The sequence below is a fragment of the Astyanax mexicanus genome, chromosome 10 (assembly GCF_023375975.1).
Source record: "Astyanax mexicanus isolate ESR-SI-001 chromosome 10, AstMex3_surface, whole genome shotgun sequence".
Classification (NCBI taxonomy): domain Eukaryota; kingdom Metazoa; phylum Chordata; class Actinopteri; order Characiformes; family Acestrorhamphidae; genus Astyanax; species Astyanax mexicanus.
In genome coordinates, this window is record NC_064417.1 from 41,460,230 (window position 1) to 41,485,900 (window position 25,671).

Genomic DNA, 25,671 nt, shown 5'->3' on the forward strand with positions numbered 1-25,671 from the left:
TATAGGTAGATGTTTGAGTAAAATGAACATTGCTGTTTTATTCTATAAACTGCAGACAACATTTCTCCTAAATTCCAAATAAACATATTGTCGTTTAGATCATTTATTTGCAGAAAATGGGAATGGCTGAAATGACAAAAAAGATTCAGAGCTTTCAGTCTTAAAATAATGCAAAGAAAACTAATTCATATTTAAAAAGTTTTTAGAGTTCAGAAATCAATATCACAGTTTTCATGCATCTTGGCATATTCTCCTCCACCAGTCTTACACACTGCTTTTGGATAACTTTATGCCACACCTGCTGCAAAAATTCAAGCAGTTCAGTTTGGTTTGATGGCTTGTGATCATCCATCTTCCTCTTGATTATATTCCAGAGGTTTTCAATTTGGTAAAATCAAAGAAACTCATCATTTTTAAGTGGTCTCTTATTTTTTCCAGAGCTGTAGGAATATCCAACAGAGTGGACAGTGAGTGGCAATATTGTTTAAGAACTCCAGCAGCACTGCTGTGTCTGATCTACTCTTACAGAAGAACTTTAGTCTGTAATTTTTGAAGAACATTTTTTTAAAGAGTGTTCAACAAGATTATTTATTTTGATAGGCCTAAATTTTAACATTTCTTCAAGTATCTTTTTTGAGGTAGTACTTTTTCCATACTTACTTTTTCCTCTGTCCTACTCCTCTCTCCCACCCTCTCTACACTGTGCCACACCGACTGGACCTCGCACCTCATTGTCTTTTTTTTTAGCTCCAGTGCTTCTGGCAGCTTGCTTCCTGTCTGTTTTTTTTTTTCTCCTGGGAGCTGCTGCTCTGAGTTTGATGTATAAATCATCCCCCTTTCTTGTTGAGTCTTTAATTAATGACCCCATCTGTCCTCGGCCCACTCTGAATTTCAAAACCGTGCGCCTGACGCAACCGTCCACGGAATCGAGCAAAGACCGCGTCGGCACACGCTCACAACACCGCAACACAGGCAGGCAGACACTGTGCGCTCCTTACTCCTTACCTGCTACCCAGGTGTCCCAGTCAGAGCGAGGGGACAGAGAGAGAGAGAGAGAAAATCGACCGAGCAGGGAACGTCCAGCCTGGACCAGATTAGCGGGCTACCCCCAGTAAGGCTTTGTGTATGTGTGTGTGTTCATAGGCTTTTCAAGTGAGCCCTGGCAGACTATCTGAAGCAGTTATGGAGGCATCAAAGACAAGCGCCGCGGTGAGTCACAGGCTGCCTTTTCCCTTCTCTGTGCTGGCTGTGGGGGGGTGGTGGGGGGGTTTGGAGACAGGTGGACAGGGCCACGTGGCATCCCATATGCATGATCGGTCCGCTGCCATACCATGAAGGCAAGCCAGGTTCTGACCTCCGCTCTCTGAATGCCGATTGTGTTGTATTGCTGCCACTGCCGCCACCGCCGCTGCTGCCGCCACCTCTGCTGCTGCCGCCGCCGCTGTCGCCACTGTCGTCGTCATTGTCCTTGATGTGATTGTAGCATCTAGTGCGTCTCGTGCTTTTCAACACCTCACACTCAGACTCGCTTTGTGTTCTCCACCCATGTCATTACCACCAGCCGCCTCTCCTGCACCTTCTGTTTATCTCTTTTTCATCCCCCCATTCCGACAGGGACAGAGCTCCTTGTTAGGTTATTATGCAGCTCTGCGGAGACACTGATTTAATTTGGACTGGGTCATCGCTCGCATTGGTGTGATTTTATTTTTAAACTATTATGCACGACTCCATCATCCACTGCCAACCATCTGTTGCTCGTTGTGTACCTTAACGACATTATGGTGTTTAGTTATTTTCACAATATTCTTCTTGTAAAGGCTTTATAAAACTCGTGGAGCTCTCTGAGTTCTCTTCTCTCCATCGTAATTGGAGTTTTCAGTTGGGATTAGTCACTGATAACACACGGAGAGTGGGCCTTTTCTGTAAACACTTTACAATCTGCCACTTGGCACCCCCCACCCCCCCCCCCCCCCAAAAAAAAAAGAAAAACCTTAGACAGAAAGTCTTAGGCAGTCCTTAATTTTTATTTTAGTGAGAATTACTCAGAGGCCGATTGCTGCGAGTGGATACTAGGGCTTCTGGAGCTGGCACACCCCCTGCCCACCCACCACTGCAGGAATGTCTCTGTTCTAACCACCCCCCCCCCCCTCCTCACTGATAATTACTGTTTGTGATGTAGATCTAATTTGCTGTTCACTACAATACGACTCATACTGTGTGTCTGCATCAGTGTCTGTTCAGTTTGTACTAACATTGCGCTATACTAGACTATTATTAATGTGTAATCCAGTTAAGCTTGAGTCTAAGCTGTGATGTAGACCCAGTGATTACAGTTATACAGGTGGATTCAACATAAATAAATATGGCATATACAGTAAAATACACATTATTCTGTTTTATATACAGTAATTGTAAATGGTATCTGATAGAATTTAAACAAAGACATTTCAAAACATAAAAGCATGGGGACAGAATTACAGAGGAACCACTTTGGGATTCTTGGGCGTTTTCACTTCTGGATTTATTTTTATTATCTGGTTAAATCAGACTCTGGTTTGTTTTCTTTTTGGTTTGTTTAAGCAGGGGTGAATAAAATAATCACACATACAGTAGATGCAGACCAAAACAACTGCTTTATACACTCCCACTCCCAAACAAACACTGTTGGTGTGTTGGTGGTGCAGTGGATAACACCACTGCCTGCCAGTGAGCTACCATGTCAGAGACTGGGGTTCAATTCCAGGTCTGCTGTGCTACACCAATAAGAGTCCTTGGACAAGACTGCTAACACTACTTACTCTCAATTCTGTTATAGGAATAACCTTGTTAGTCACTCTGGATAAGAGTGTCAGCTAAATGACGTACATGTTAAGGTAAATGTAAATGTACATCAATCTGACATCAGTCTGACCCAAAGGTTAGGTGAATTTTGCAAATTTAAGCTAAACTGTGTATTTTCTCCTACACTGTAAGCCCAAATAAGTTGAGTTTACTTAAAAGATTTGAGGAAACCGGTTGCCTTAAAAAGTTAAGTAATGGGGAATGAAAACTTAAGTTAGCATAATGATAATAATATTGAGTTATTACAACTAAAGGGGAAGTTGATTTAACTTTTTCATTTTTGTTATACTGGAAGACCGGATAAGTTGAGTTTACTTAACTTTTTTATAGCAGCAGGTTTGCTCCAATATTTGAGTTGAATTTACTTTTAAAAAAATTGAGGAAAACAGTTGCCTTAAAAAAGTTGAGTAATGAGGAATGAAAACTTGAGTTAGCATAACTTAGAACATCAAGTTCTTACAACTAAAGGGGAAGTTGATTTATTTCTAAGGTAGCCCAGGGGGAATCACCACACACTGATGATGAGTGTTAGTCAGAAACTGTTGGACACACCCAGTATGCAAATAGATTGTGACAGAAGCCAATGGAAAAGAACCTGTTAATGGCAACAGACTAAACTCAGTTAATTTATAAGTTGGTTCAACTCAAATATCTCAGTTTGAATGTATATGTGTGACCACAAATGTTCAGCTAACTCAAAATAGTTGAGTATTTTTTAGAAATATCCAATTTTATGTAAAACAGACTTAAATTTTTTGAGTTCAAACAACGTACAGGAACTAGTGTCATGTCCCATGACTTTTGCCACGTCCAATAGAAGCTAAAGTATGCTGCACTGACCTGCAGGATATGCATGTTAGCTCTCCTGCACTGAATGTGGATGTGATTTTTGCAAGAATTACTTGTTATCTGTTTACACGGACAATCTAGCCAGACAACACCAATCACAATCATGACCACTCACTTCACAAATATGGAGCCATCTTTGATGTACTGTAGCTCCATGTTAATGCACAGTAGAAACACTCTAATTTTACAAACTGATTAATTCATTTAAACCAGAGCAAAGGAACTGTATGTGTAAAAGCCCATAAAAGCCCACAGTGGTTCCATAAAGCACCATATGGAAGAACAAACACACAATAAAAAGGCTTGATACCATTTTAAGAGCTTTTATTACGAGAGTTATGTAGAAACTGGCATAAAACACAGGACAGTTTTGGAGAGCTGGCTTGATTCTCTTCTTTTCTCAATGCCATGTCTTCCTCTTTCCAACAGCAAACCCTGGAGAATAACTTGACCAATCTGGTGAAGAGGAACAGTGAATTGGAGAACCAGATGGCTAAACTCATCCAGATCTGCCAGCAGGTGGAGGTGAGTCCAGCCAAATATTCAATCCAATCCAGTATTACTCTCAGCATCATCATCATCATTGTCATGTTAATGATAACATATCACTGTGAGAATAGTTTAAACAATAGACAGTTTAATCCATCACTGCTAATTAAGATCCTTTATTGGGGATAAAAGTGTCTTAAGCTGTGTTCAGAATCTAGGAACATCAAATTTGTTTTTTTTTTTTTCTATTTAGATCTGTTAAGATGACTGTCTTCGTTGTGATTTAAAAATGATCAGATTACATCAGTTTGGACATCACAATGCTTATGTTGCTGTGGAAACACCTTTTGTGTTCTTTTTGGACCTCTGCATTTCCGTCACTCTAGATTAGATTTAATAAGGTCATTGTTGGGTGTGTTTTGAGTGACTCAGGAGAAACATTAAATTGTATTTGAGCATCCAGATTAAGATCTATAATAGATCTTATCTAGATCTATCTATACTAATCTAATTGTAATCATATTGCAACTCATCTCCCAACGATTCTGATCCAATTTGCCAAAATCTGATTTAAGTTCTTCTGCTTCTGTCTGTCCAGATGGTCAAAAATCATACAGCAGCTGAACATAGACTAAACCCAATTTTCTCACTAAATCTAATTTTTTAAAAACCATTCACACTGTATTTTAACCCCTTAACAAGCTATGTGAAAATGTGAAATTACTACACTAAATTTTGAGGATGTTTATTCAGGCATTGCATTAAAAGCTTTTCATATATAATAAGGAACATTACTGAAAAGCACAATTGTAATCGTAATAGAAAATAAAAATAAAAAAGTAGTTAAACAAATTTGCTAATGTCAAAATAGAATGAATGAAATCATAAAATTGGCTCTTTCCTGAACTTCATTTTAAAATCAATGTTTTCCTGAATACAAATCTAACAGGTCATGTCCTCCAAACCTTTAGTTTTGTTATGTTTGTCTATTTTTTACAACTTATTTTCAAACATGATTCCTGTTAATGATCTGGAATTATTAAGTGCAGTAGAAAGAAAACAGGCAGCTTCTCAAAGTATCCTTTATGAGATTTCAAAGCCCTTAAAGTAAGTTTTCAGAATGTAAATAATTTTTTTACAGCAGAAAAAAGGGTTTTGTATCACCTACACCTGTAGGCATTTTAGGGGTTAAACAAAATAACAAATATGTCTGAGGTCTTTTATTCTCACCATCCCACCACAGAAACCCTCCCTCACTGCTGTCGGCCATTTTCCCATTATAAAAGCCAATCTGGCTGTTTAGAATATGCTTAATATGCTACTTAAATATGTATCAGATGTCCATACTACATATAAAAGAGGCGCAAATCAGATTCTGATATGTCTGATTCAGAGTGTTTTTGCCATTTATAAAGCCACACAAATTAAAATGTATCAGAAATGAAGAAAAAGAAAGCATTAGAAAGCTGTGTAGGTTGGTTCTTACATGATTGAAGTACTTCCATAGCTTCAGTGAAGTTAAGTAACTAAAGAAACCATGCAGCGTGGAGGAGGTGATAATTCCATGTGATGATTCTCTCTGTAGGTTCTGTTTGTTTGCATTTATATCAGTGACCTGTGGCCCGTCTTCATTATTAGTTCAGTATTTGTGTTGATGGAGGGAAGTGCACAGCATCACTCCAAACAAAGCAAACATCTCAGAATAACAAATGCAGAAGGTTTCTCTATATAAACCACAGCAGTATCTGTGTAGTCACTGCGGACTTCATTACTCGCCTCCTTATTTCCCAGTCCAATCTCTCTTTCTGAAATTGTTTATTATTAGTGAGGAGCCTTTAAAAACACAGCAGGTATCCTCTGAGTCTAATAAAGCAGAGTGTACCTGTGCAGTAACGTGTAATTGAGACTTTTTGAGGTTTTTGATTAGTGTTTCTGAAATTAGCACAGAAAGAGTAGGTTTTTTTTGCCATATTGAGGTTTTAATCAGATTTTATCAGTTATTTTAAGATATGTCATTTAATATGGCATTGCAAAGCAGCATTATAAAAAATGGCTCCCAAGATCCACAAATTTGTGTCTTTATACAGATTTGTTGGCTTGTGATTAATGTCCGTCCATATATTTCAATGTCAGATAATTAAATTTGTATCTCATTCATACATGTTATAATAATAACAATGGTAGTTATTCATTTATTAATTTCATTTAAATTGCTAGCATCATAGTGGAGGCTATTATGTCAATAGCATCCCCAAAATCACAAACACTGATTTGTCCAGCAGGTTAAACACTATGATCTGAGAATTGCCGATGATTGGTTTAAATCATTGACATCAGCAGCTGGAGCCCGAGAGAGCACAACAGGTCATGCTTTTTTTGGGTGGCTAGCACACTCAAGGTGATGTCAGTAGATGATGGAGGAGTCTTAATGAGTGTTTCAGGTAATTGGCCTCCCAGATTGGGGAGAAAATGTAATAAATGAAATAAAATAAGTATTTGTGTATTCCTCCAAACCATTCAACTCAGGTTCCAATCAGCTCAATGGCCACAAGTGTATAAAACCAAGCACAAGAGTGGTGTCAGTTTGTCACATGAGGTCTTCAGATTACCTCAAGAACAGTAGAGCGTAGAGAGCTTCATGGAATGGGTTTCCATGGACAAGCCTTACATCATCAAGTACAAGGCAGAGGAGTGGTACTTTGGGCTATATACAACTCTGGAAAAAATTAAGAGACCACTTCAGTTTCTGAATCAGTTGATCTGATTTTACTATTTATAGGTATATATTTGAGTAAAATGAACACTTTTGTTTTATTCTTTAAAGTAGAGACAACATTTCTCCCAAATTCCAAATAAATTAAAAAAATAGTAATTTAAAGCTTTTTTTTTGCAGTATTTTTTAAATTGTTAAATAAAAGAGAGAAAGCTTTCAGACCTCAAATAATGGAAATAAAACAAGTTCATATTCATTTCATCTTCATATTCAAGATTTTAGAAATCAATATTTGGTGGAATAACCCTGGATTTAATAACATTTAATAACGTTTTCATGCATCTTGGCATGTTCTTCTCCACCAGTCTTGCACACTGCTTTTGGTTAACTTTATGCCACTCCTGGTGCAAAGATTCAAGCAGTTAAGCTTGGTTTAATGGCTTGTGATCATAAATCCTCCTCTTCCTAACTATATTTCAAATTGGTAAAATCAAAGAAACATATTGTTTTAAGTTGTCTCTTATTTTTGTCCAGAGCTATATATATATATATATATATATATATATATATATATATATATATATATATATATATATATATATATATATATATATATAGAACAAGCTCCAAACATTGGATTCACTTCTACACAAAGGGTCCTTTCATTTTGAACAGTTTTCTATGAAATAGCAGCCAAGAAATGAGAAATGCAACTCATCTCATCTTTGAGACATGTGAACTGCTGTGTATGTTTTTATTTTTAAGTGTAGAGCAGTAGATTCCTTCTATCAGTAGATTCCGCTGCCTTTGTTCTTAAGTTGAAACGTAATAAAGGCTAGAAATTTCATACACTTATTGTCGAGCCTGCATCTTTCGACCTTGAAAGTTCTCAAGGCCACTTGTTCTGAGTCTGAAGATGAGTCAGGAGAGGCGCACAGACAGCAGAAGTGAAGATTCGTTCGGTCTGGTCGCTCTGAAGACACTATCAGCCCCAGCGTCCTTTCTGTAGCTCCAACAAAGACAAGTGACAAGCCATTGTTATTTCATTAGCAGAATCAGGCTTGTCAAAGCCCTGGGGGAGTGCTGTGCTTCTCTCTCCTCACCTCAGCTGAACCATACCTGAACACACAGACACTCACAGACTAGATAGAGAAACACACACACTTAAACACACACACACACATTTTCACGTATCTCTCCTCAGAACCACTGCAGCAGAAAATACTCAGAAGAGCAGCAGCACGACCCTCTTCTCTATGCTACTCGTCTATGTTTTGACAGGATTGTGTTAAATGCATTAGAGAAACATGAGTTTCTTAATGGCATTACTGGAGGAATGTTCTTATATAATGATGCAGGAGAGCAATGAAGGCTCCGAATGCACCGAATGCCATTGTGGCATTGTGTTCTATCATTTAAACAGATCAATTATTCAGGACCTTGGTGAGAACATGCTCTGCGTACAATCCGCCAATTACCTGAGGAAATATTTCCTATCACAGGCTTGGCCCATTTTGTCGTGTTTATTTGAAGGGCACACTAAATTATTGAAGATCAAATGAGGCTTAGCCGTCTAAGCTAATCTCAGAAAGAAGGAGTCGTGGATAACACAAGCTAAATGTCTCGGAGGCTAAGTGCTAAGTGCGAAGTGCTGTTGCTTCGCTCTGAGAACCACCTGCTAAGATGAGACGTTTTTTTGTGCTCATCAGAACAATGCAGGGTTTGAAACCTTGCACATCCAGACACGCCGGGGCTTTGCGCTTCTTCTTTATACAAAGGTTACACGAGGGTACGGTCTGAAAGATATGAAGATATGAAGATATGTGAAGAAATGAAGAGCGTGTCTCTCTAGTCTTCCCCTCAATCCTGCTTTTAATAGGATCCAGCAGAAAAAAGCTATAAAAGTATTTATGATTCCAGTTAAATGACAGTTTATCGTGTGCAGCATTTAAAATTCAGTGCCGACTCCCGTGTCTATTGCAAAGTTTGTGCAGCAGCAGCGGCATTAAATTGAGTTCTGCCAGAGTGGCGCCCCTAACCGCAAAATATTAAGTGGGGTCATGATGAGAGATTTTAGCAGAGTGTCTATAAAACATGAGGGATGATGAGAAGATGGAGTTTATGTCATAGTGCCTACCACTGATCATCTCTGTGATGTGTCAGCATTTCTATGGTGTATCAGCAAGGCTCCCAGCTGGCCACTAACATCAATACACATTGTTATCTGATTAAATAGAAAGTTGAAATTACTGTAATTGCAAAATTGTTAAACCACCATTGCAATTAAGTTACATGTATATTAGGAAATATTAAGAAATGTGCATCTGTTTGCAATAAACCAAGCTAGGGTTGTTTTTGTTTTCTGATTAATCAATTATTGTTATACAAAAGAAAAAGCTTAATTTGATTACCAGCATTTTATTTAATAAAACAAATGTTCTTTGTACTAACATTTTAATTAGTATACAAGGAACACAGCATCTACCATTATCAAAAAATATTAGTGTTTACATGTAGAATTAACCCAAGTTACATAAATGTAATAGCACAACAACAATTTATAAAATATTTGTTTTAGGTTGTGAAATATAACTAAAATTCAATGTCTGTCCAGTGTAAAGACAACTGACAAATGACATCTATTGTATCTGTTGGGTTCCTTATGAGTCTTCAGGTTTAGTGAATTTCATGTGAAAGGAGGTGAATTAGACATGCCATTCTGATGTCAGCCACAAAACAAAATTCTGGAATTCAAAATTCTGGAGTTTAACCAAAATTTGTGAAAGTGTTAAATTCTGTGAGTTTATTCTCCAACTTAAACTACAAGTTGAGTTGAGGGGAACTCTTTGGCATGTAATATTTCAGAGTTAATTTTAAGGTGTTGAAGAGTGTGACTGAACTCTTTAATAGGCGTGTCTCCCAATCCTAGCTCACCATCAGTGTGTAGTATTTTCCACCAGGGCTCCTTCCATGGGGTGTTTCATGATATTTAATATTAATGGTTGTTTGCCTAGCTGAATTGTTGTTGGCTATAAGAGCAAGTTACCATCTTCTGCACTGTAAAGTGTGACGTGTGACAAAGTGCTGCCAGTGCACTGAGAACTGCCATGCAGGATTAAAGTTGCCATGCAATGAAAAAATATACACTGATATACACTTGTTGATTTTTAAATTGTTATTGTAATCAGTAATTATGCTTTTTGTTGTCATTTTTACTCCTAAATGTTCCAGGGTTTTAAACTATTATTTTTTTTAATAATATAAGTTTAATAACACACATGTTTGCATTAATTGTTAACACTGTGAAGGAGTTTATGTTAAAATGAACTCCAGCGGAGAGCTGTAATTTACTCTAGATTAAGGATTAAGTATTTTAACTCCAACAACTGTTCAGATTTAACACCTGAGTTAAAAAAAAAACTCCCAGAAAAGAGTGTATTTGATGATCACGCATATATATATATATACACTTAAAATTAGTTAATATTATTCCAAAAAAAAACAGAATTTGCTGTGTGCTACCCAGAAATCTGACTAAGAATGTGCTTTCAAAATCCACTGGTTCCTCAACTTCCAGGGGACGTTTCCCACCGTCTTCATGCTCTCTCACACCTCCAGGCCGTAGGGGTGTTCTGACCCGGCGGTGAGCACAGTGGGTTTGTTTTGTCAGTGTTTCACTCAGCAGGCTTGTGTGGAGTAATATGGCGTTGGCCACCACAGTGCAGCACATACGCGTGTGCCTTATTCATTTTTAATAGTGTGGCTCTCTCTCTTTCTCTCTCTCTGGTTCTCTCAGCGAGAGCGCAGCCTCTGGCCCCCGAGGACTCGCGCTGAGAGCTCCCTCTCCCAGCCTGTCCTGAACTGTCAGCGCACAGGAAAGCTGTGCTCTAATCAGCGGCGGGACAAAAACAGACCTCTCGCTCTGGCATCTGCTCAGCACTGTTAAGATTGTCTGTTCGCCCTGAGATGTCCCACACTGGTGACAGTCTGCAGCAATCCGCACATCTGCGGATTAGCAGATTAAACACGCCGCAGAGTCTCACTGAGACCAGGAGTCGAGCTTTGATGCCGTGAGTCATTAGCCCGAGCCGCTACAATCAGCACACGCTGCTGCTGAATCTCACAAACCTGGAGATTCAGAACATGTGTGTGAGCTGGACTTGCAGCTAGAGATGCAGAGAAGTGTGCATTTTTGCTGTGAACTTAAAACCGAACAGAATGAAATGAAAGAAACTTTTGACCAAAGACGTTTTAATAATAATAATAATAATAATAATAATAATAATAATAATATTATATATATAATAATAATATTATTTTCTCAAAGCGCTTAACAACACAGTCATAGACAGAAGGTAAAGTGCTTAAGAAAAAGCATACCTACAAGCAATTATGTGTCACAAATAAAAGACATGCAAATATTTTAAAAAAAAACTTTTGATACAGGTTTTTATTTATTTATCTGTCTTATGTTAGAGCTGGATTCCAAACCAAATTTGGCTGTTTCTTTAACAGATATGTGATTTGAATTCCAATCAAAATTCAACACCTCTACAACATTTTTTAATAAGGCAAGGCGAGGCCAGTTTATTTATACAGCCCCTTTCATACACAACGGTCATTCAAAGTGCTTTACAAATTAGAAAATACACAGAGAAGTCAAATTAAAAAACATGTAAAAGAATAACAGTAAAAATGGAATTAAAAACTAAAATAAGTATAAAGCATGATTGATTCAAACATGATTAAAACAAAGAGAAATTAAAAAACATGTAAAAAAACAACAAAGAAATGGAAATAAAAATAAAGCATGAATAAACCATGATACAAAAGTGTCGTTACAGACTAAAAGTGTGCGGAGCTGCAGTGGTTTAAGCTGAGCTGAAGGCCTGATCAAACATGTAGGTTTAAATAAAGTTCTGTCTGTGTTATATTAGAGTCTTCACATAAGAGGTTCTATCTATCTATCTATCTACCTATCTACCTATCTATCTATCTATCTATCTATCTACCTACCTACCTACCTACCTACCTACCTACCTACCTACCTACCTACCTACCTACCTACCTACCTACCTACCTACCTACCTACCTACCTACCTACCTACCTACCTACCTACCTACCTACCTACCTACCTACCTACCTACCTACCTACCTACCTACCTACCTACCTACCTACCTACCTACCTACCTACCTACCTACCTACCTACCTACCTACCTACCTACCTACCTACCTACCTACCTACCTACCTACCTACCTACCTACCTACCTACCTACCTACCTACCTACCTACCTACCTACCTACCTACCTACCTACCTACCTACCTACCTACCTACCTACCTACCTACCTACCTACCTACCTACCTACCTACCTACCTACCTACCTACCTACCTACCTACCTACCTACCTACCTACCTACCTACCTACCTACCTACCTACCTACCTACCTACCTACCTACCTACCTACCTACCTACCTACCTACCTACCTACCTACCTACCTACCTACCTACCTACCTACCTACCTACCTACCTACCTACCTACCTACCTACCTACCTACCTACCTACCTACCTACCTACCTACCTACCTACCTACCTACCTACCTACCTACCTACCTACCTACCTACCTACCTACCTACCTACCTACCTACCTACCTACCTACCTACCTACCTACCTACCTACCTACCTACCTACCTACCTACCTACCTACCTACCTACCTACCTACCTACCTACCTACCTACCTACCTACCTACCTACCTACCTACCTACCTACCTACCTACCTACCTACCTACCTACCTACCTACCTACCTACCTACCTACCTACCTACCTACCTACCTACCTACCTACCTACCTACCTACCTACCTACCTACCTACCTACCTACCTACCTACCTACCTACCTACCTACCTACCTACCTACCTACCTACCTACCTACCTACCTACCTACCTACCTACCTACCTACCTACCTACCTACCTACCTACCTACCTACCTACCTACCTACCTACCTACCTACCTACCTACCTACCTACCTACCTACCTACCTACCTACCTACCTACCTACCTACCTACCTACCTACCTACCTACCTACCTACCTACCTACCTACCTACCTACCTACCTACCTACCTACCTACCTACCTACCTACCTACCTACCTACCTACCTACCTACCTACCTACCTACCTACCTACCTACCTACCTACCTACCTACCTACCTACCTACCTACCTACCTACCTACCTACCTACCTACCTACCTACCTACCTACCTACCTACCTACCTACCTACCTACCTACCTACCTACCTACCTACCTACCTACCTACCTACCTACCTACCTACCTACCTACCTACCTACCTACCTACCTACCTACCTACCTACCTACCTACCTACCTACCTACCTACCTACCTACCTACCTACCTACCTACCTACCTACCTACCTACCTACCTACCTACCTACCTACCTACCTACCTACCTACCTACCTACCTAGTGACACCACTAATATAATTTGATAACATTTTGTCAATGTAATGCTGATATTTTTTTGTAAGAATTTTTAAAACTGAAATGCATAAAACTATATGTGTAGGAAAAATATTTGTAATTTAAGCACAAGCAATATATTTTTTTATTCGTAATAAAGTGCCACAAACATGCTCACTGTTTGTTTTGTTCCAACATGATGTCAGTATGAGGATGAGATTACTTACAGTATGTCAGCTGTTAAATAAATACATCGTGTGAGAATAATTATTGTTTTTTTTTGTTTGTTTTTTTTTTTGGTTACAATTTAGAAAAAGGTATCGAAAAATGTATCATTTGGGTATCGGTACTGAATTTAAAGTATCATATTGGTATTTAAAGTAACGATATCGAAAGTTTTAAAATGATATCCAGCCCTATACAAAACTACTATTTATAAATATTTCAACTATTACATATACTTCGCCATGACAACTCACTGCTGCAAATTTATTGTCACCTTTGAATCAGATTTTTATGAAACTCTCAATGAGCAAGTTTGTAGGATAGAACCCATAGTCATTTTTACTTGTACATCCATACGTAATGTACTCCATACATTAAAAGTCATTTTTGGTTGCCAAATATTCAATATTTATCCTTAGTTATTTCAGTTAAATGTGCTGAAAACATTGAGTTTTGGGTGGAATATGAAAGAAGTTTAGAATAGCGTTCTAAACTATGCTTAAACAGTGCTCTAAAGAGCGTCCTGAGCAGCATCAACAGGCGTGATGTATTCCTAAACTAATTCGCTCAGACGACAGCAAACGTTTTTCAGAGAGGAGCCTGTTTGTATCCGAGACCCACGCTGACCCCGGGAGTGTGATAAATGTCTCCGAAAGTGTCTCGCTAAAATATTAATCAGGTGCAGAACAGTGAAAGCATGGAGGCGAAGCAGCTACGCAGTACTCCGTGTTAGAGGTGTCAGCATGAATCAGCTCCTAATCCCAGCCTCAGCAGCTTCGGTCTTTAAAAATGTTCCCCCAGGACCCGCAGCTGCATTTGATTCCGGGCAGAGAAACAAGAAGCAGAGTTGGAGTGGAGCTAAGTGAGCTACCTACCGGGTGTTGTTCATACCTGTCGCTCCAAAACAGAGTTTTTTATTTGTTTGTTTTTCTCACCAATTGGTTTTGAGCCAATTAACCCACCCACTAACATGGAGTCCCCTATCACTCACAATGTGAAGAAGCGTATGCCTCCTCAGATACATTTTAAATCAAATTTACTGCCTCCATTCAAACTGCCTCCAATGCAGCCTCACCAAGTTCCCAATAAGCTTGGAGGATAATGCCATCACCCATGTTCTAATACATCAGCCAACAGACTCCTGTGCAAAACCAGCATCTCATGGACTTATGAACCTCAGGCCATAGTAGCAGCATGTTTTTACCACATCTTTTTTCCACTTTCTAGGATTCCTCCATCACTTGTATTTCATGCAATATATGAAGCCACCCCTTTTTTACAACTGCCTTAAATGCAGCATCCCCAGGCAGCCGATGCACCCACAGGAAAGCGCCAGACCCCAGCTCTGATACAGCTCTGATCAGCCAACAGGCTCCTCCCAGATAGCATAAAGAATAGTCTCGAGCTCAGCTGATACTCAGCATTGACCATATAGAATTGGGTTGAATTATTTTTCTCTTTATTTTGCAAAAGGATCATTGGCATAAGGTTCACAGGCCAATTCGCATATTACACTCAGTAGGGGTGGGCGATATGGCTCTAAAATAATATCACGATATTTCAGGGTATTTTTGCGATAAAGATATACTTGGCGATATAGGAAAACTAAAATAATCAATTAATTTTAGGAATATAGCATAATAGTATAACAGAATAATCATAATGTGGCAAAATAAATAATATAGCATAAAATAATATAATGCAGCAAATAATATTGCAGAATATTTAGTGCATGCATATAAACTGCAAACTAAAACAATTATACAATAAATACACCTAAAGCTTCACAGTAAATAATAAACTACTTTTAAGACAGAACAGCCCTATTATCACAATATGGATTTTTAATATCATGATATTTCTGTGTCACGATATATTGTATACGATATAATATTGCCCACCCCTAACACTCAGTAACCGGGATGTTGGGACATTCACCCCAGATCTATTGTCGTTTTATACTCACTGATCGGGGTACTGGAACACTCATTATTATTTATTTATTTATTTGTTTTTGATGGGCATGTGGATTTTTAAGATAACGCTATTTAGCCTAATAATCTTGTTTGATTTGTTTTGATTAGGATAAGTTTATACATTTTTTTTATAAGATTGTGATTATTATTTTTTCATGAGTTTGTGATTATTATTATTATTGTTATTTTATTCCATATTCTCTTTTCTACATCATTAATGTTTGTATATATATTATTATTTTTATTGAAGAATACTACATTATATTGGTGACCAGTTCATGATGTTGCTAAGTGGGGCGGGGGTGTACACACCTGGTTTTATTTTGAGTCAAAGAAATATACTGGACATTATAGTGCTTTCCGATTGTCTTAATGTTTTTGGATTATCTGTTGCAAATTCAGCATGTGAGAAGTATTTGGGAGGACAGCCTGTTTGTTGATTTTTTGAATACATGCAGCACTTAGCCAAGGATGTGAGCCGAGCATTTGGGCCAGAATTTGGCCTTGATTAAAGTTAAAGCCTGGACAATGTAGCTCAGCATCTGAAAGCAATATTTGGCCCAGAAATGGCCCAAATGATTTTGCTACCTGGGCTGTGCTGACTAGCATCACAGTAGGGGTTATAAGAGGAGAGAGCACCCACATCTACCCATCCAGAGAAAGCATGAGCAGTTGTGCTCTCTCAGGCTCCAGCTGCTGATGGCAGAGCAGTATGGCCTAGTATGCACAGTCACGAATCTCAAGCCATAGTGTCAGTGTATTAGTCTGCTAAGCCACTCAGAGCTTCTAAAGAGTTACTGCATCATTTCAAAGGGCCAGACTCTTTAGATTGAGTGTTCCTTTGACTCTGAGTCTGTTATCCTTCCAGACTGCCTTCTTCTGATAATGGGATCGAAGCTATATGGAATTAATTGTGTCATTGTGGACGGATGGATGGATGTGTGTGTGTGTGTGTGTGTGTGAGTGGGTGTGTGCTATAGTGTGGCAGAGTTTGTGATTAACACAGCTTAAGTGGATCTATCGTGCATAATGAGCTTTGGTGAGAGATTGGCATGTAGGGTGATAAAGGGCTGAGAGTGTGAGCCTGAGCCTTTGATGGTGAGTCACAACCTTGTGTAATTATGAGGGGATGCTGCTGAAAAAGGGTATCCCACAGGGAAAGCCATACAGTACTCACAGTCTGTAATTACCACCACACCCCCGTCAAATTCCTTCACGCAATGCAGTGTAGTCCTTTACAGTAAAATGTGAATGGTGCATGCTGATGCTTCATATGTATATATCCCAAATTCCAAATTCAAATATTGTCATTTACAGCATTTACTTGCAGAAACTGAGAAATGGGTGAAATAACAAAAAAAGATGCAGAGCTTTCGGACCTCAATAATGCACAGAAAACACGTTCATATTCATAAAGTTCTAAGATTTCAGAAACCAATATTTGGTGGAATAAACCTGTTTTTTAATCACAGTTTTTTATGCATCTTGTCATGTTCTCCTCCACCAGTCTTACACACTGCTTTTGGATGACTTTATGCCTTTACTCCCGGTGCAAAAATTCAAGCAGTTCAGCTTGGTTTGATGACTTGTGATCATCTGTCTTCCTCTTAATTATATTCCAGAGGTTTTCAATTTGGTAAAATCAAAGAAACTCATCATTTTTAAGTGGTCTCTTATTTTCTTCCTGAGCTGTATCTGTCTATATCTGGCTTCTCTGCGGAAAGACAAGCCACTTTCTAGCAGGAACCACTGTCCAAATGTAATGCAGAAAGCTCGATATACATATTCCACACATCAAAGCAGGGTTCTTTAGCTTCCACAGGATGTGGCAAAAGTCATGGGACACAATACTAGTGAAGCGCAGTGTAGAGAAGTTCTGACCACATACCTAATTCACTCACTGTACATAAAATCAGTTTGCATTGACAGTGATCGAATGAGTACCATTGAATTGGCAAAAGCCAAGCAATGCCTTACTGTAGGCCTGACCTTTTTCCATGCCAGCCTTCTAACAGCATCTATCGACCTTTTCCCCGCAGGTAAACACAGCCATGCATGAGGCCAAGCTGGTGGAGGAGTGTGATGAGTTGGTGGAGATCATTCGCCAGAGGAAACAGGTCATCGCCGTCAAGATCAAAGAGTCCAAGGTACGGCTGCCCACCCTCGCACGCCTCCAAGACATGGCACGAGGGAAATTAATTGCAAATTCAAGCTAGGCCCAGAGGTGCTGCGTCTGGCTGCACTCGTGAGCTGCATGCCAAGCTCTCGGCTGCGCATCCGAAATGATACATCCTTGATTGACTACGCCGAAGGACGGCCTAGTTTGTATTCCGTCCGAGTGTTGTGGTGAATTTAAGGTAAAAAAAAAAAAAGGCAAAAAACGGCAAAACTTACTTGAGCTCCCACAAAGGAACGAGGTTCAGAAAACGGGCCTTTGAACACAATAGGCTTCACGCAAGAGTTCAGGTTCTCCTTTGTCTTTCAAAGCACCATCTGAACGTGTTCCCCCAGCAGTCTGTCAAACCGAGGGGACCCATATGGAGCTGACAGCTCTGAGCGTGCACTCAAAACTCGTCACTCGCTGCGTGATGGCACGAGGGACGCTGCCGGGCCCGTCATTCACCTTCTGTCTGTGCCACTGGAAAAAGGGGAGAGATAACTGATGAGCCACCTGACGACAAAGGCAGAGAATAGAGGCCGGGGGTAGAAGTGTTGGGCAATGCGAGATTCAAGGCCTTTTGTATTTGCCTCCTTTGAGACCGCTTTGAAATGGAGCGATGAGGATGAGGAGAGATGGGTGACATTGCAATACTGCAGTAAAGCACATTCAGCCACATATTGTTTTAACAGCAGAACAACAGAAGCCAGCACTGTGAGGGGGCGGCAGTGAGCTGGGGACTACCCCTCACCCCTTAGTTGAGCATAAGCGTGAAAGGGTTTAGAATGGGACTGAAAGAGGAAGGGAAGGGGAAAGACAGTGCTCATGTGAGACCGATAAGATTAGACACAGGTCCAGGGTCAGGTTCATTCAGGCCAGGCTGGACGTGCTGGTTCCAGCCACGTGAGCTCACTTAACGAGTGTTCTCTGAAATTCGGAGCAGAGGAGGCGAGACAAAAGCCTTACTTAGGCTTTAGTAATCACGACAAAACACACAAGCAAAAAAGCCAAGCTGGACTGCACTTAACGGAGCGATATTGCCATAGATTGACCACTCAAGGATTGAGTTCCCCAAGGAAATATTTTTATTTTGATTGGAGTAGACAATATTGTTCTTCTAAAGTTCCATTTTTATCTTCTTTTTCTTCTTCTTTACTATTATTATTGTTATTCCACCTGTTTTTTAGAACCACCAATGCTTCTAAAGTTTCAAGATATTGTTACCATTACAACTATTAGATCTAAAATAGTGAGCTTTCATAAGGCTTTAGGTTATGTATAGTAGTATTGATGCTTCGCATTCAAAAACACAATTTATGACCAAAACATTTTTTTTGAGAATGCTATAAAATGTGTCTGTAAACTAATTACCAAAAAAAATGTTGAGGTACACACATTAAACCGGTAGCGCAGTATATACAGTATATTTTTTTTCCTTTCTCTTTATAACTCTCCATTGCTTCCCAGCACCCCATGGATGATCTTTTGGACCATCTATTATTGGGACAAACCTTTTGGCATCCCACAGTGTAGCCAAAACACATCTTATTATCCAAAATCATTTGCATTTCACCATTTAAGCCAAAGTTTTTTTGGATGCACCCATTTAGAAAAAAACTATAAACATAAAACTCATAGCATAGAACACCTTAGCAGCCACCGTAGATACAACCTACCAGCACTTTACCAAATACTTACTGTAGAAACCACTTAGCAACATAGAAGCCAACAGCCAAGGTATAGCAGCACCTTAGCAACCAACCTACTGGAATAGTGACCACCTAAAAGCACCTTAGCAACCCGCCAAGCAAAACCTTAACAAACAACAGCGATATAAGTACCATAGCAAGGTTTTCTACCTGGCGGTTCAAATTAAGAAAAAAAAAAACTCGGACTTCACGAGAAGGTGTAAAGATCCTTCATTTGACGTGTTTCTGTCACATGGTACTTTATATTACCAAAAATGGTTAAAAAACCAATTAAAGGTCCTTTATTTTCTCTAGAACATTACAGTACATTCAGGCCATTAGGAACCATTAAAGGTCTGTATTGTTGTTGTTTTATTATTTTTTAGTTATGTTCTAATCCTACTGCATAGAGGATCATTAGGATCTCCACTGTTCTCTCATGCTCTCAGCTGCTCTCAGCTTCTCCCAGACTCTCTGCTCAAACTCATTTTCTTCTATAAAACTTGAACAGGCACAATTCTGTAAAGCCTATCTGTAACCATACACTATTCAAACACTGTTTGACAGTTTGACAGCATGTTCCTGGGTGAAGAACAGGCCAGTAGCTTGGCCAGTGTCCGCAGTTTTTGGAAATATTCAGTGTGCAGCCCAGACAGATGTATTAATCCCCAAAACTGGCCGGTTCAGGCTTCTAGTGAGACTTATCTGCATGGCAGGATCTCTCCATAGAGACGAGAAGAGTGCGAGATGAGATTATGGCCCTGCCCTTTCGCTACCGTCTCAGCAGTACCGTTCTATCAGAAAGCCTCAGCATCACAGCATTAACAGGGCTTAGAGCATTGCAAACCGAAGCCGGAAAACATCTGTAGGATTTCGCTTTTTTTAACGAAATTCGGGGCATTTTATTGAAAATGAATACGCTTCTTTATACTGCCCAATTTGTTTTAGTGCTGACCTCAAAATTGCTGGAGCTTTTTGACAGATGTTTTATTTAAAAAAAACAAGTTTTTAAAGATGCAGAGGCAGATTGTATGTGGATCATTTGTAATCCTGTAGAACCAGGAATTATTTTTTAGCTGGGTTTAGCTCTTCATTTACCAAATCAGCAGATCAGTCCAAACAGCACTATGCAATTTGGGGTGTAAAAAAAAAAAAATATCCATATTGTATTGCATTGCAATGTTAAGATTGGTGGCAGATAATTTTGACACAGATTTTGTGTGGTGCTTTGTCGTTAGATCCCACTGTTATGATTGGATAAAAAGTAAACTTTCCCTTAAAATTCAGATTTTATAAATATGATAATAGTGTGATTTTTATACTAAGACAGTTTCCTTCTAAAATTTGATTTAAACAGTCACAAAATTCTAGGGTTTCGCATGACATCATAAGTTATATAGCTGCCATTCTAAGGACCAATGGATGGTTTAGCTTAGTTGGCTGGAATCCCTTCTAAATAGTTAGCTTAAAGTAGCTTAGCTAGCCAGCTAACAAATTAGCGGTCACTGCAACAGTTGAAAGCTAATCTATTTTATCATCCAGCTTTAATCAAGATTACAGCTTTTAATCCCAAATACACTTTTTTTTTGTTTGTTTTTTTTTTGGGGTGTGGGGGCAGGGGGATGGGTTGAGGCCTTTGGGCTTTGCAGTGCACTCTGCTTAACCAATACAAACACATTTCCAGTCGTAAACACTGTAGCTATGTACCTACTATCTGCTGGTATAATGTGCGCTAATTGTTAGCTTGGTAATTAATTTAAGGAAATAGCCATACGACAAGCCTTTTTTATAAAGAAAAAAATATTTAAGGCTGTTTGTAAGTTTTTGTGTAATTTTCCTGGTGGTGGAATGGGTGCTAATGTGCTAACTAGGATTTCTTTCGATTTGTGCTGTCTTGTCAGTAAGTTCAGATTGTACAATGTTTAGAGAAAAGCAGACTTTTCACATAAAACACATGAAAACTTAAAAAACTATTGGTTAAGGCACAGATTTGCTAAATGCACATATCAATTAATATAATTTAATACCCAGCTAGCTACAAACATAATATAACAATTAACACTAATTCAAGTTTGTTGAGGTAATGGTGTTTTTGTTCTAAAGTAAGAAAGGATCATTTTAGCCATCTTTCAGAATTGACCAATAGAAAAGCCAAAAAGTCAGCCCCAATTATACCTTATATTGTGATATATGTAATTGTAGCCCCTGTATCATAGTGTATCAAGTTCTTGCCAATACACATTGCTATATGCAATAAATCATGTCTTCATTTACTGACACCATAAAGAAGGGTTGATCTTTTCGAGAGCACATCTCGTCCATCATGCTCTTGCCCAATCCAGAACAATAACTGGATTACTTATGACTTAATTTTGCTAGAAGGTAAACAATAAACTCAATAAAGAAGAGCTTGTTCCAGCAGGTCTGAGGTGCTTTCGTAGCGAATGTGGTCAGGCTTGGCTGTTCGCACCCGTTTCCCACAGGGTATTTTTAAGACTGAGGGAAGGAGGGAGGAAAGGTGGTGAGGGAGAAAGAGGAAAACAGCAGCAGCCTGTTCTGTAAGAGGTTCCATTTATATAGACTTGGACGAGGCCTGTGTTTTCCGCCGGAGAACAATGCACGACACAGTTCGTCTCGGCAGAGACGTGCAGCAGGAGGATATTATCTCCATGTTCAGAGCCTCGTCTGGAAAAAGATAGAAAGAAACGTCTCCAGCTGCTCCCAAATGCAGCACATCCGCAGCTGAAAAACACACTGAGCTTGGGCACTTCTCCACATCACCAGATTTGGTTGTTGTTAAAGTTTCTCTGTTTGTCTGTCCGGCCATGTTAACACTGTTAACATGCACAAAAAAATTTTATGAGCTGCAAAACTGTTAATGAAAATATTTTACTATATATATTAGCATATATAGATATTTCTATATCTTTGCAATAAATTAATTTAATCTTTTTTTTAATTAAAGACCTTTATGTATCACTACCCATTTAATGTACACATGTCAAAAATGGCATTCAGTGGCATTCATTTTCTATGTTAAGTCATGTATGGCTGAGGGTTTTGTATTTCTACATTATGTTTACACACGGGTCAGACACGACCCACATTTACTATTTTACAGCTCATAGAAACACTCAGCCAAACATAAGATTCCATAGAAAATGAATGCAGGTAATTTTTTACCCTTGTTATGCATTAGAGGGGGTGTGCATATGTTGCGCATCAAAGGCTTAAAAACTTTAATAATAGGGATTCACAATATTGAAAAAAAGTAATATTGTAAGACTATATTTCTTTGCCAATGCCAGCACTATTGGCAGACGGCTGTGACCAGTGCCCCTACCTTTTCTGAATGCACACTTTGGTGCACTATAACAACATCGCAATGCTCATCCTCATACTGCTTCCATCTCAAAAGCTTGCCTTTAAGATACAGACACTATGCCATGGCTATCAGCATCCCCAGATGTCTCCTTGGTTAAAAATATGTGGGTTGCTATCGGAAGCATTATCTACACTCCATCACTACCACGGAATCTGCAAAAAAATTGCAGGGAATATTTTATTGAAAGACACCATAAGGAACATCTACAACTCCATCTCAAGATGTTTGGGGTGTTTGTGTGTTTCATTACACACTACAATAAAAAAAAAAATTATCGTTCCTTTTAAACATTATATTTATACTAAATAGCAAAGCAATCCAACATCCTACCGATTCAGCATGTTATTATATTAATTATGCGCTCTGTCTATCAACGATTAGAGTGAAATAACCCATATTGGCTCTGTTTGGAAGTTCTCATGGAAGGTTATACTCTGTTGAGAATAAAGCAGCATATGTATCAATTCTGTTATCACTTGTTAACTCAAGCTAGCTGGGCAGTCGTGGGTATCAGTGCTTTTTTTTTAAGAAAGGCTGGGTCAGGGCATTGCTCTGAATGGTAAAACATTGTCTGAGGTGAGGGTGAAGGCTGGGCACTGAGGCTGAGAGTAATGGAGGAACTGTCGCCTCAAACATTTACACTTCAATATCATATGACGGTACGTGACCGGGCAGACATTACAGCTGAGAGTAGTGATGAAAAACTCATGGAGTTGTCATGTCCTTATGGAATAATAAATGAGACGTTTCTCTGTGTCGATGCAGCCTGTGTGAGTGTGTGTGTGTGTGTGTCTGTATGTGTCTCTCAGAGTAGCACAGATATGGCAGAACTGTTGCATCATTATATATACATACACATATATATTTTTTTCCCATGATACAGGATGTCTGTCACAGTATTTTGAGCAAATGCAAGCTAGTGGAGCCAGATTTTAAAGATGTCCATGAAAACTGCATTTAGTGTCAATTTAGGGAAATTAGGACACTAGGTCAAAGGGGACAGTTTAGCTATATAATATTTATTTTCTTTTGTGAAGGAAAAAAAAATATGTAATAACTGATAAAACTGATATAACTGATAAAGCTCAACAACTGTCTCAATCTGCCCCTTAAGTCACCTTATCTTGTCGTACATGAATAATACAAATTCCATAAATGAAGGGTGACATATTGTGAACCTCAAACAGTGATCTGTCTTTTCTTGCAGTTCACCCTGTTTTGACCCTGTTTGTTTCAAAATCTAAAATTACAAGATTTTTTTAAGTTGTTTTTTGGATTATGAAGCATTTTCTTCTGGGCTTAATTAGTGCAAAGAGCATGTAAATGGAAAATGACTAATGTGTTTAAAGAGAGACAATAATATGAGAAAATGGGGGTGAGGAAAGAGGAAGAAGCCTGCAAGGGCAAATATATACATAAAAATAAATAAAACAAGCCTATTTCTACAAGTATACTTGTACAAATACCTACAAATACATTGTTTATGTAAGTTAGTATCATAAGTACATCTGGAAGAGATTAGTTTTTTATTTAATTATTTATTTAATTATTTATTAAATTACTATTACTTAAGTCAAGGCAAAGTTAATGGAGAAAACTACGCATGAACTGCTTTTGTTCATGCAAGCCTTTTTTTGTAGCTCGCTTTTTGCTTGTAGCCAGCCAGGTAAAGCACCACTTGGGGAAGGGCTGGCTGAAGCAGGCACTGCTGTGGGAATTTGTGTGCCGGTCAGCAAGGAAAAGCAACCTCACTAACTACAGGTCTGAATATGCCCTAATATTCCCTGAGGAACAAATCTGTCCAGTTAAACTCTTGAAAAAGTTCTTGAAGCTAGGCTAGGCTAGGCTGCTGTGAGCTGTCCTGCTAACATAAACCAGCGTGTCATATATTTTAATTTCACAAGCCTGACGTTAACGAAAAATCAGCGTGTTCCATTTGAAGTAAGAAATAACAGGTTTGTAAATAGGCCTGCATCCAAGCATATTTGTTCCAACCAAAGCCACATATTTACTATGTTGTGAGAAAGGACCACGCTGTGATGCGGCATGGGGAGAGGGAGGTTGGGCAGGAGTTCAGGGCGGTTTCAGTGTGGCGCATGAAGATGAGCCCCCCGCTGGCTGAAGTAAATATTGATGAAAATGGGAGGAGATGGGGTGGAGGTGGGAGCGATGTTGTTAAACACGAGGGGTTCAGACATGGTCCTTCTCCCAAAATTCATAATTCCACTTGTCATAACTCCACTTGCTTTGGTGCCAACTTTGCTTATTCTTGGCATTATTCTCTCAGTGGGCTTTATGAGGTGGAACCTGGAAAGATGAAAAAAGCCAGGATGTACAGGGGTTGGACAATGAAACTGAAACACCTGTCATTTTAGTGTGGGAGGATTCATGGCTAAATTAAACCAGCCTGGTGGCCAATCTTCATTAATTGCACATTATTGCACCAATAAGAGCAGAGTGTGAAGGTTTAATTAGCAGGGTAAGAGCACAGTTTTGCTCAAAATATTGCAATGCACACAACATTATGGGTGACATGCCAGAGTTCAAAAGAAGACAAATTGTTGGTGCACGTCTTGCTGGAGCATCTGTGACCAAGACGGCAAGTCTTTGTGATGTATCAAGAGCCACGGTATCCAGGGTAATGTCAGCATACTACCAAGAAGGACAAACCACATCCAACAGGATTAACTGTGGACGCTGTAAGAGGAAGCTGTCTGAAAGGGATGTTCGGGTGCTAATCCGGATTGTATCCAAAAAACATAAAACCACGGCTGCTCAAATCACGGCAGAATTCAATGTTCACCTCAACTCTCCTGTTTCCACCAGAACTGTCCGTCAGGGCAATAAATTATTT

At 39.1% G+C, this 25,671-nt stretch overlaps 1 protein-coding gene across 5 annotated transcripts in view; it reads left to right on the plus strand.

Annotated features, from left to right (window-relative positions):
• Positions 1-25,671, plus strand: part of mid2 (midline 2) — a 220,751-nt gene that overhangs the window by 158,515 nt on the left and 36,565 nt on the right. For 4 of the 5 annotated variants that reach the window (XM_049483849.1, XM_049483848.1, XM_022683564.2 and 1 more), the window contains 3 exons: positions 1,144-1,209; positions 4,120-4,215; positions 17,626-17,733. In XM_049483849.1, the coding sequence (XP_049339806.1) occupies positions 1,144-1,209; positions 4,120-4,215; positions 17,626-17,733 (270 nt within the window). The remainder of the gene's footprint in view (positions 1-1,143; positions 1,210-4,119; positions 4,216-17,625; positions 17,734-25,671) is intronic. The other variant, XM_049483850.1, reaches the window with a different exon arrangement.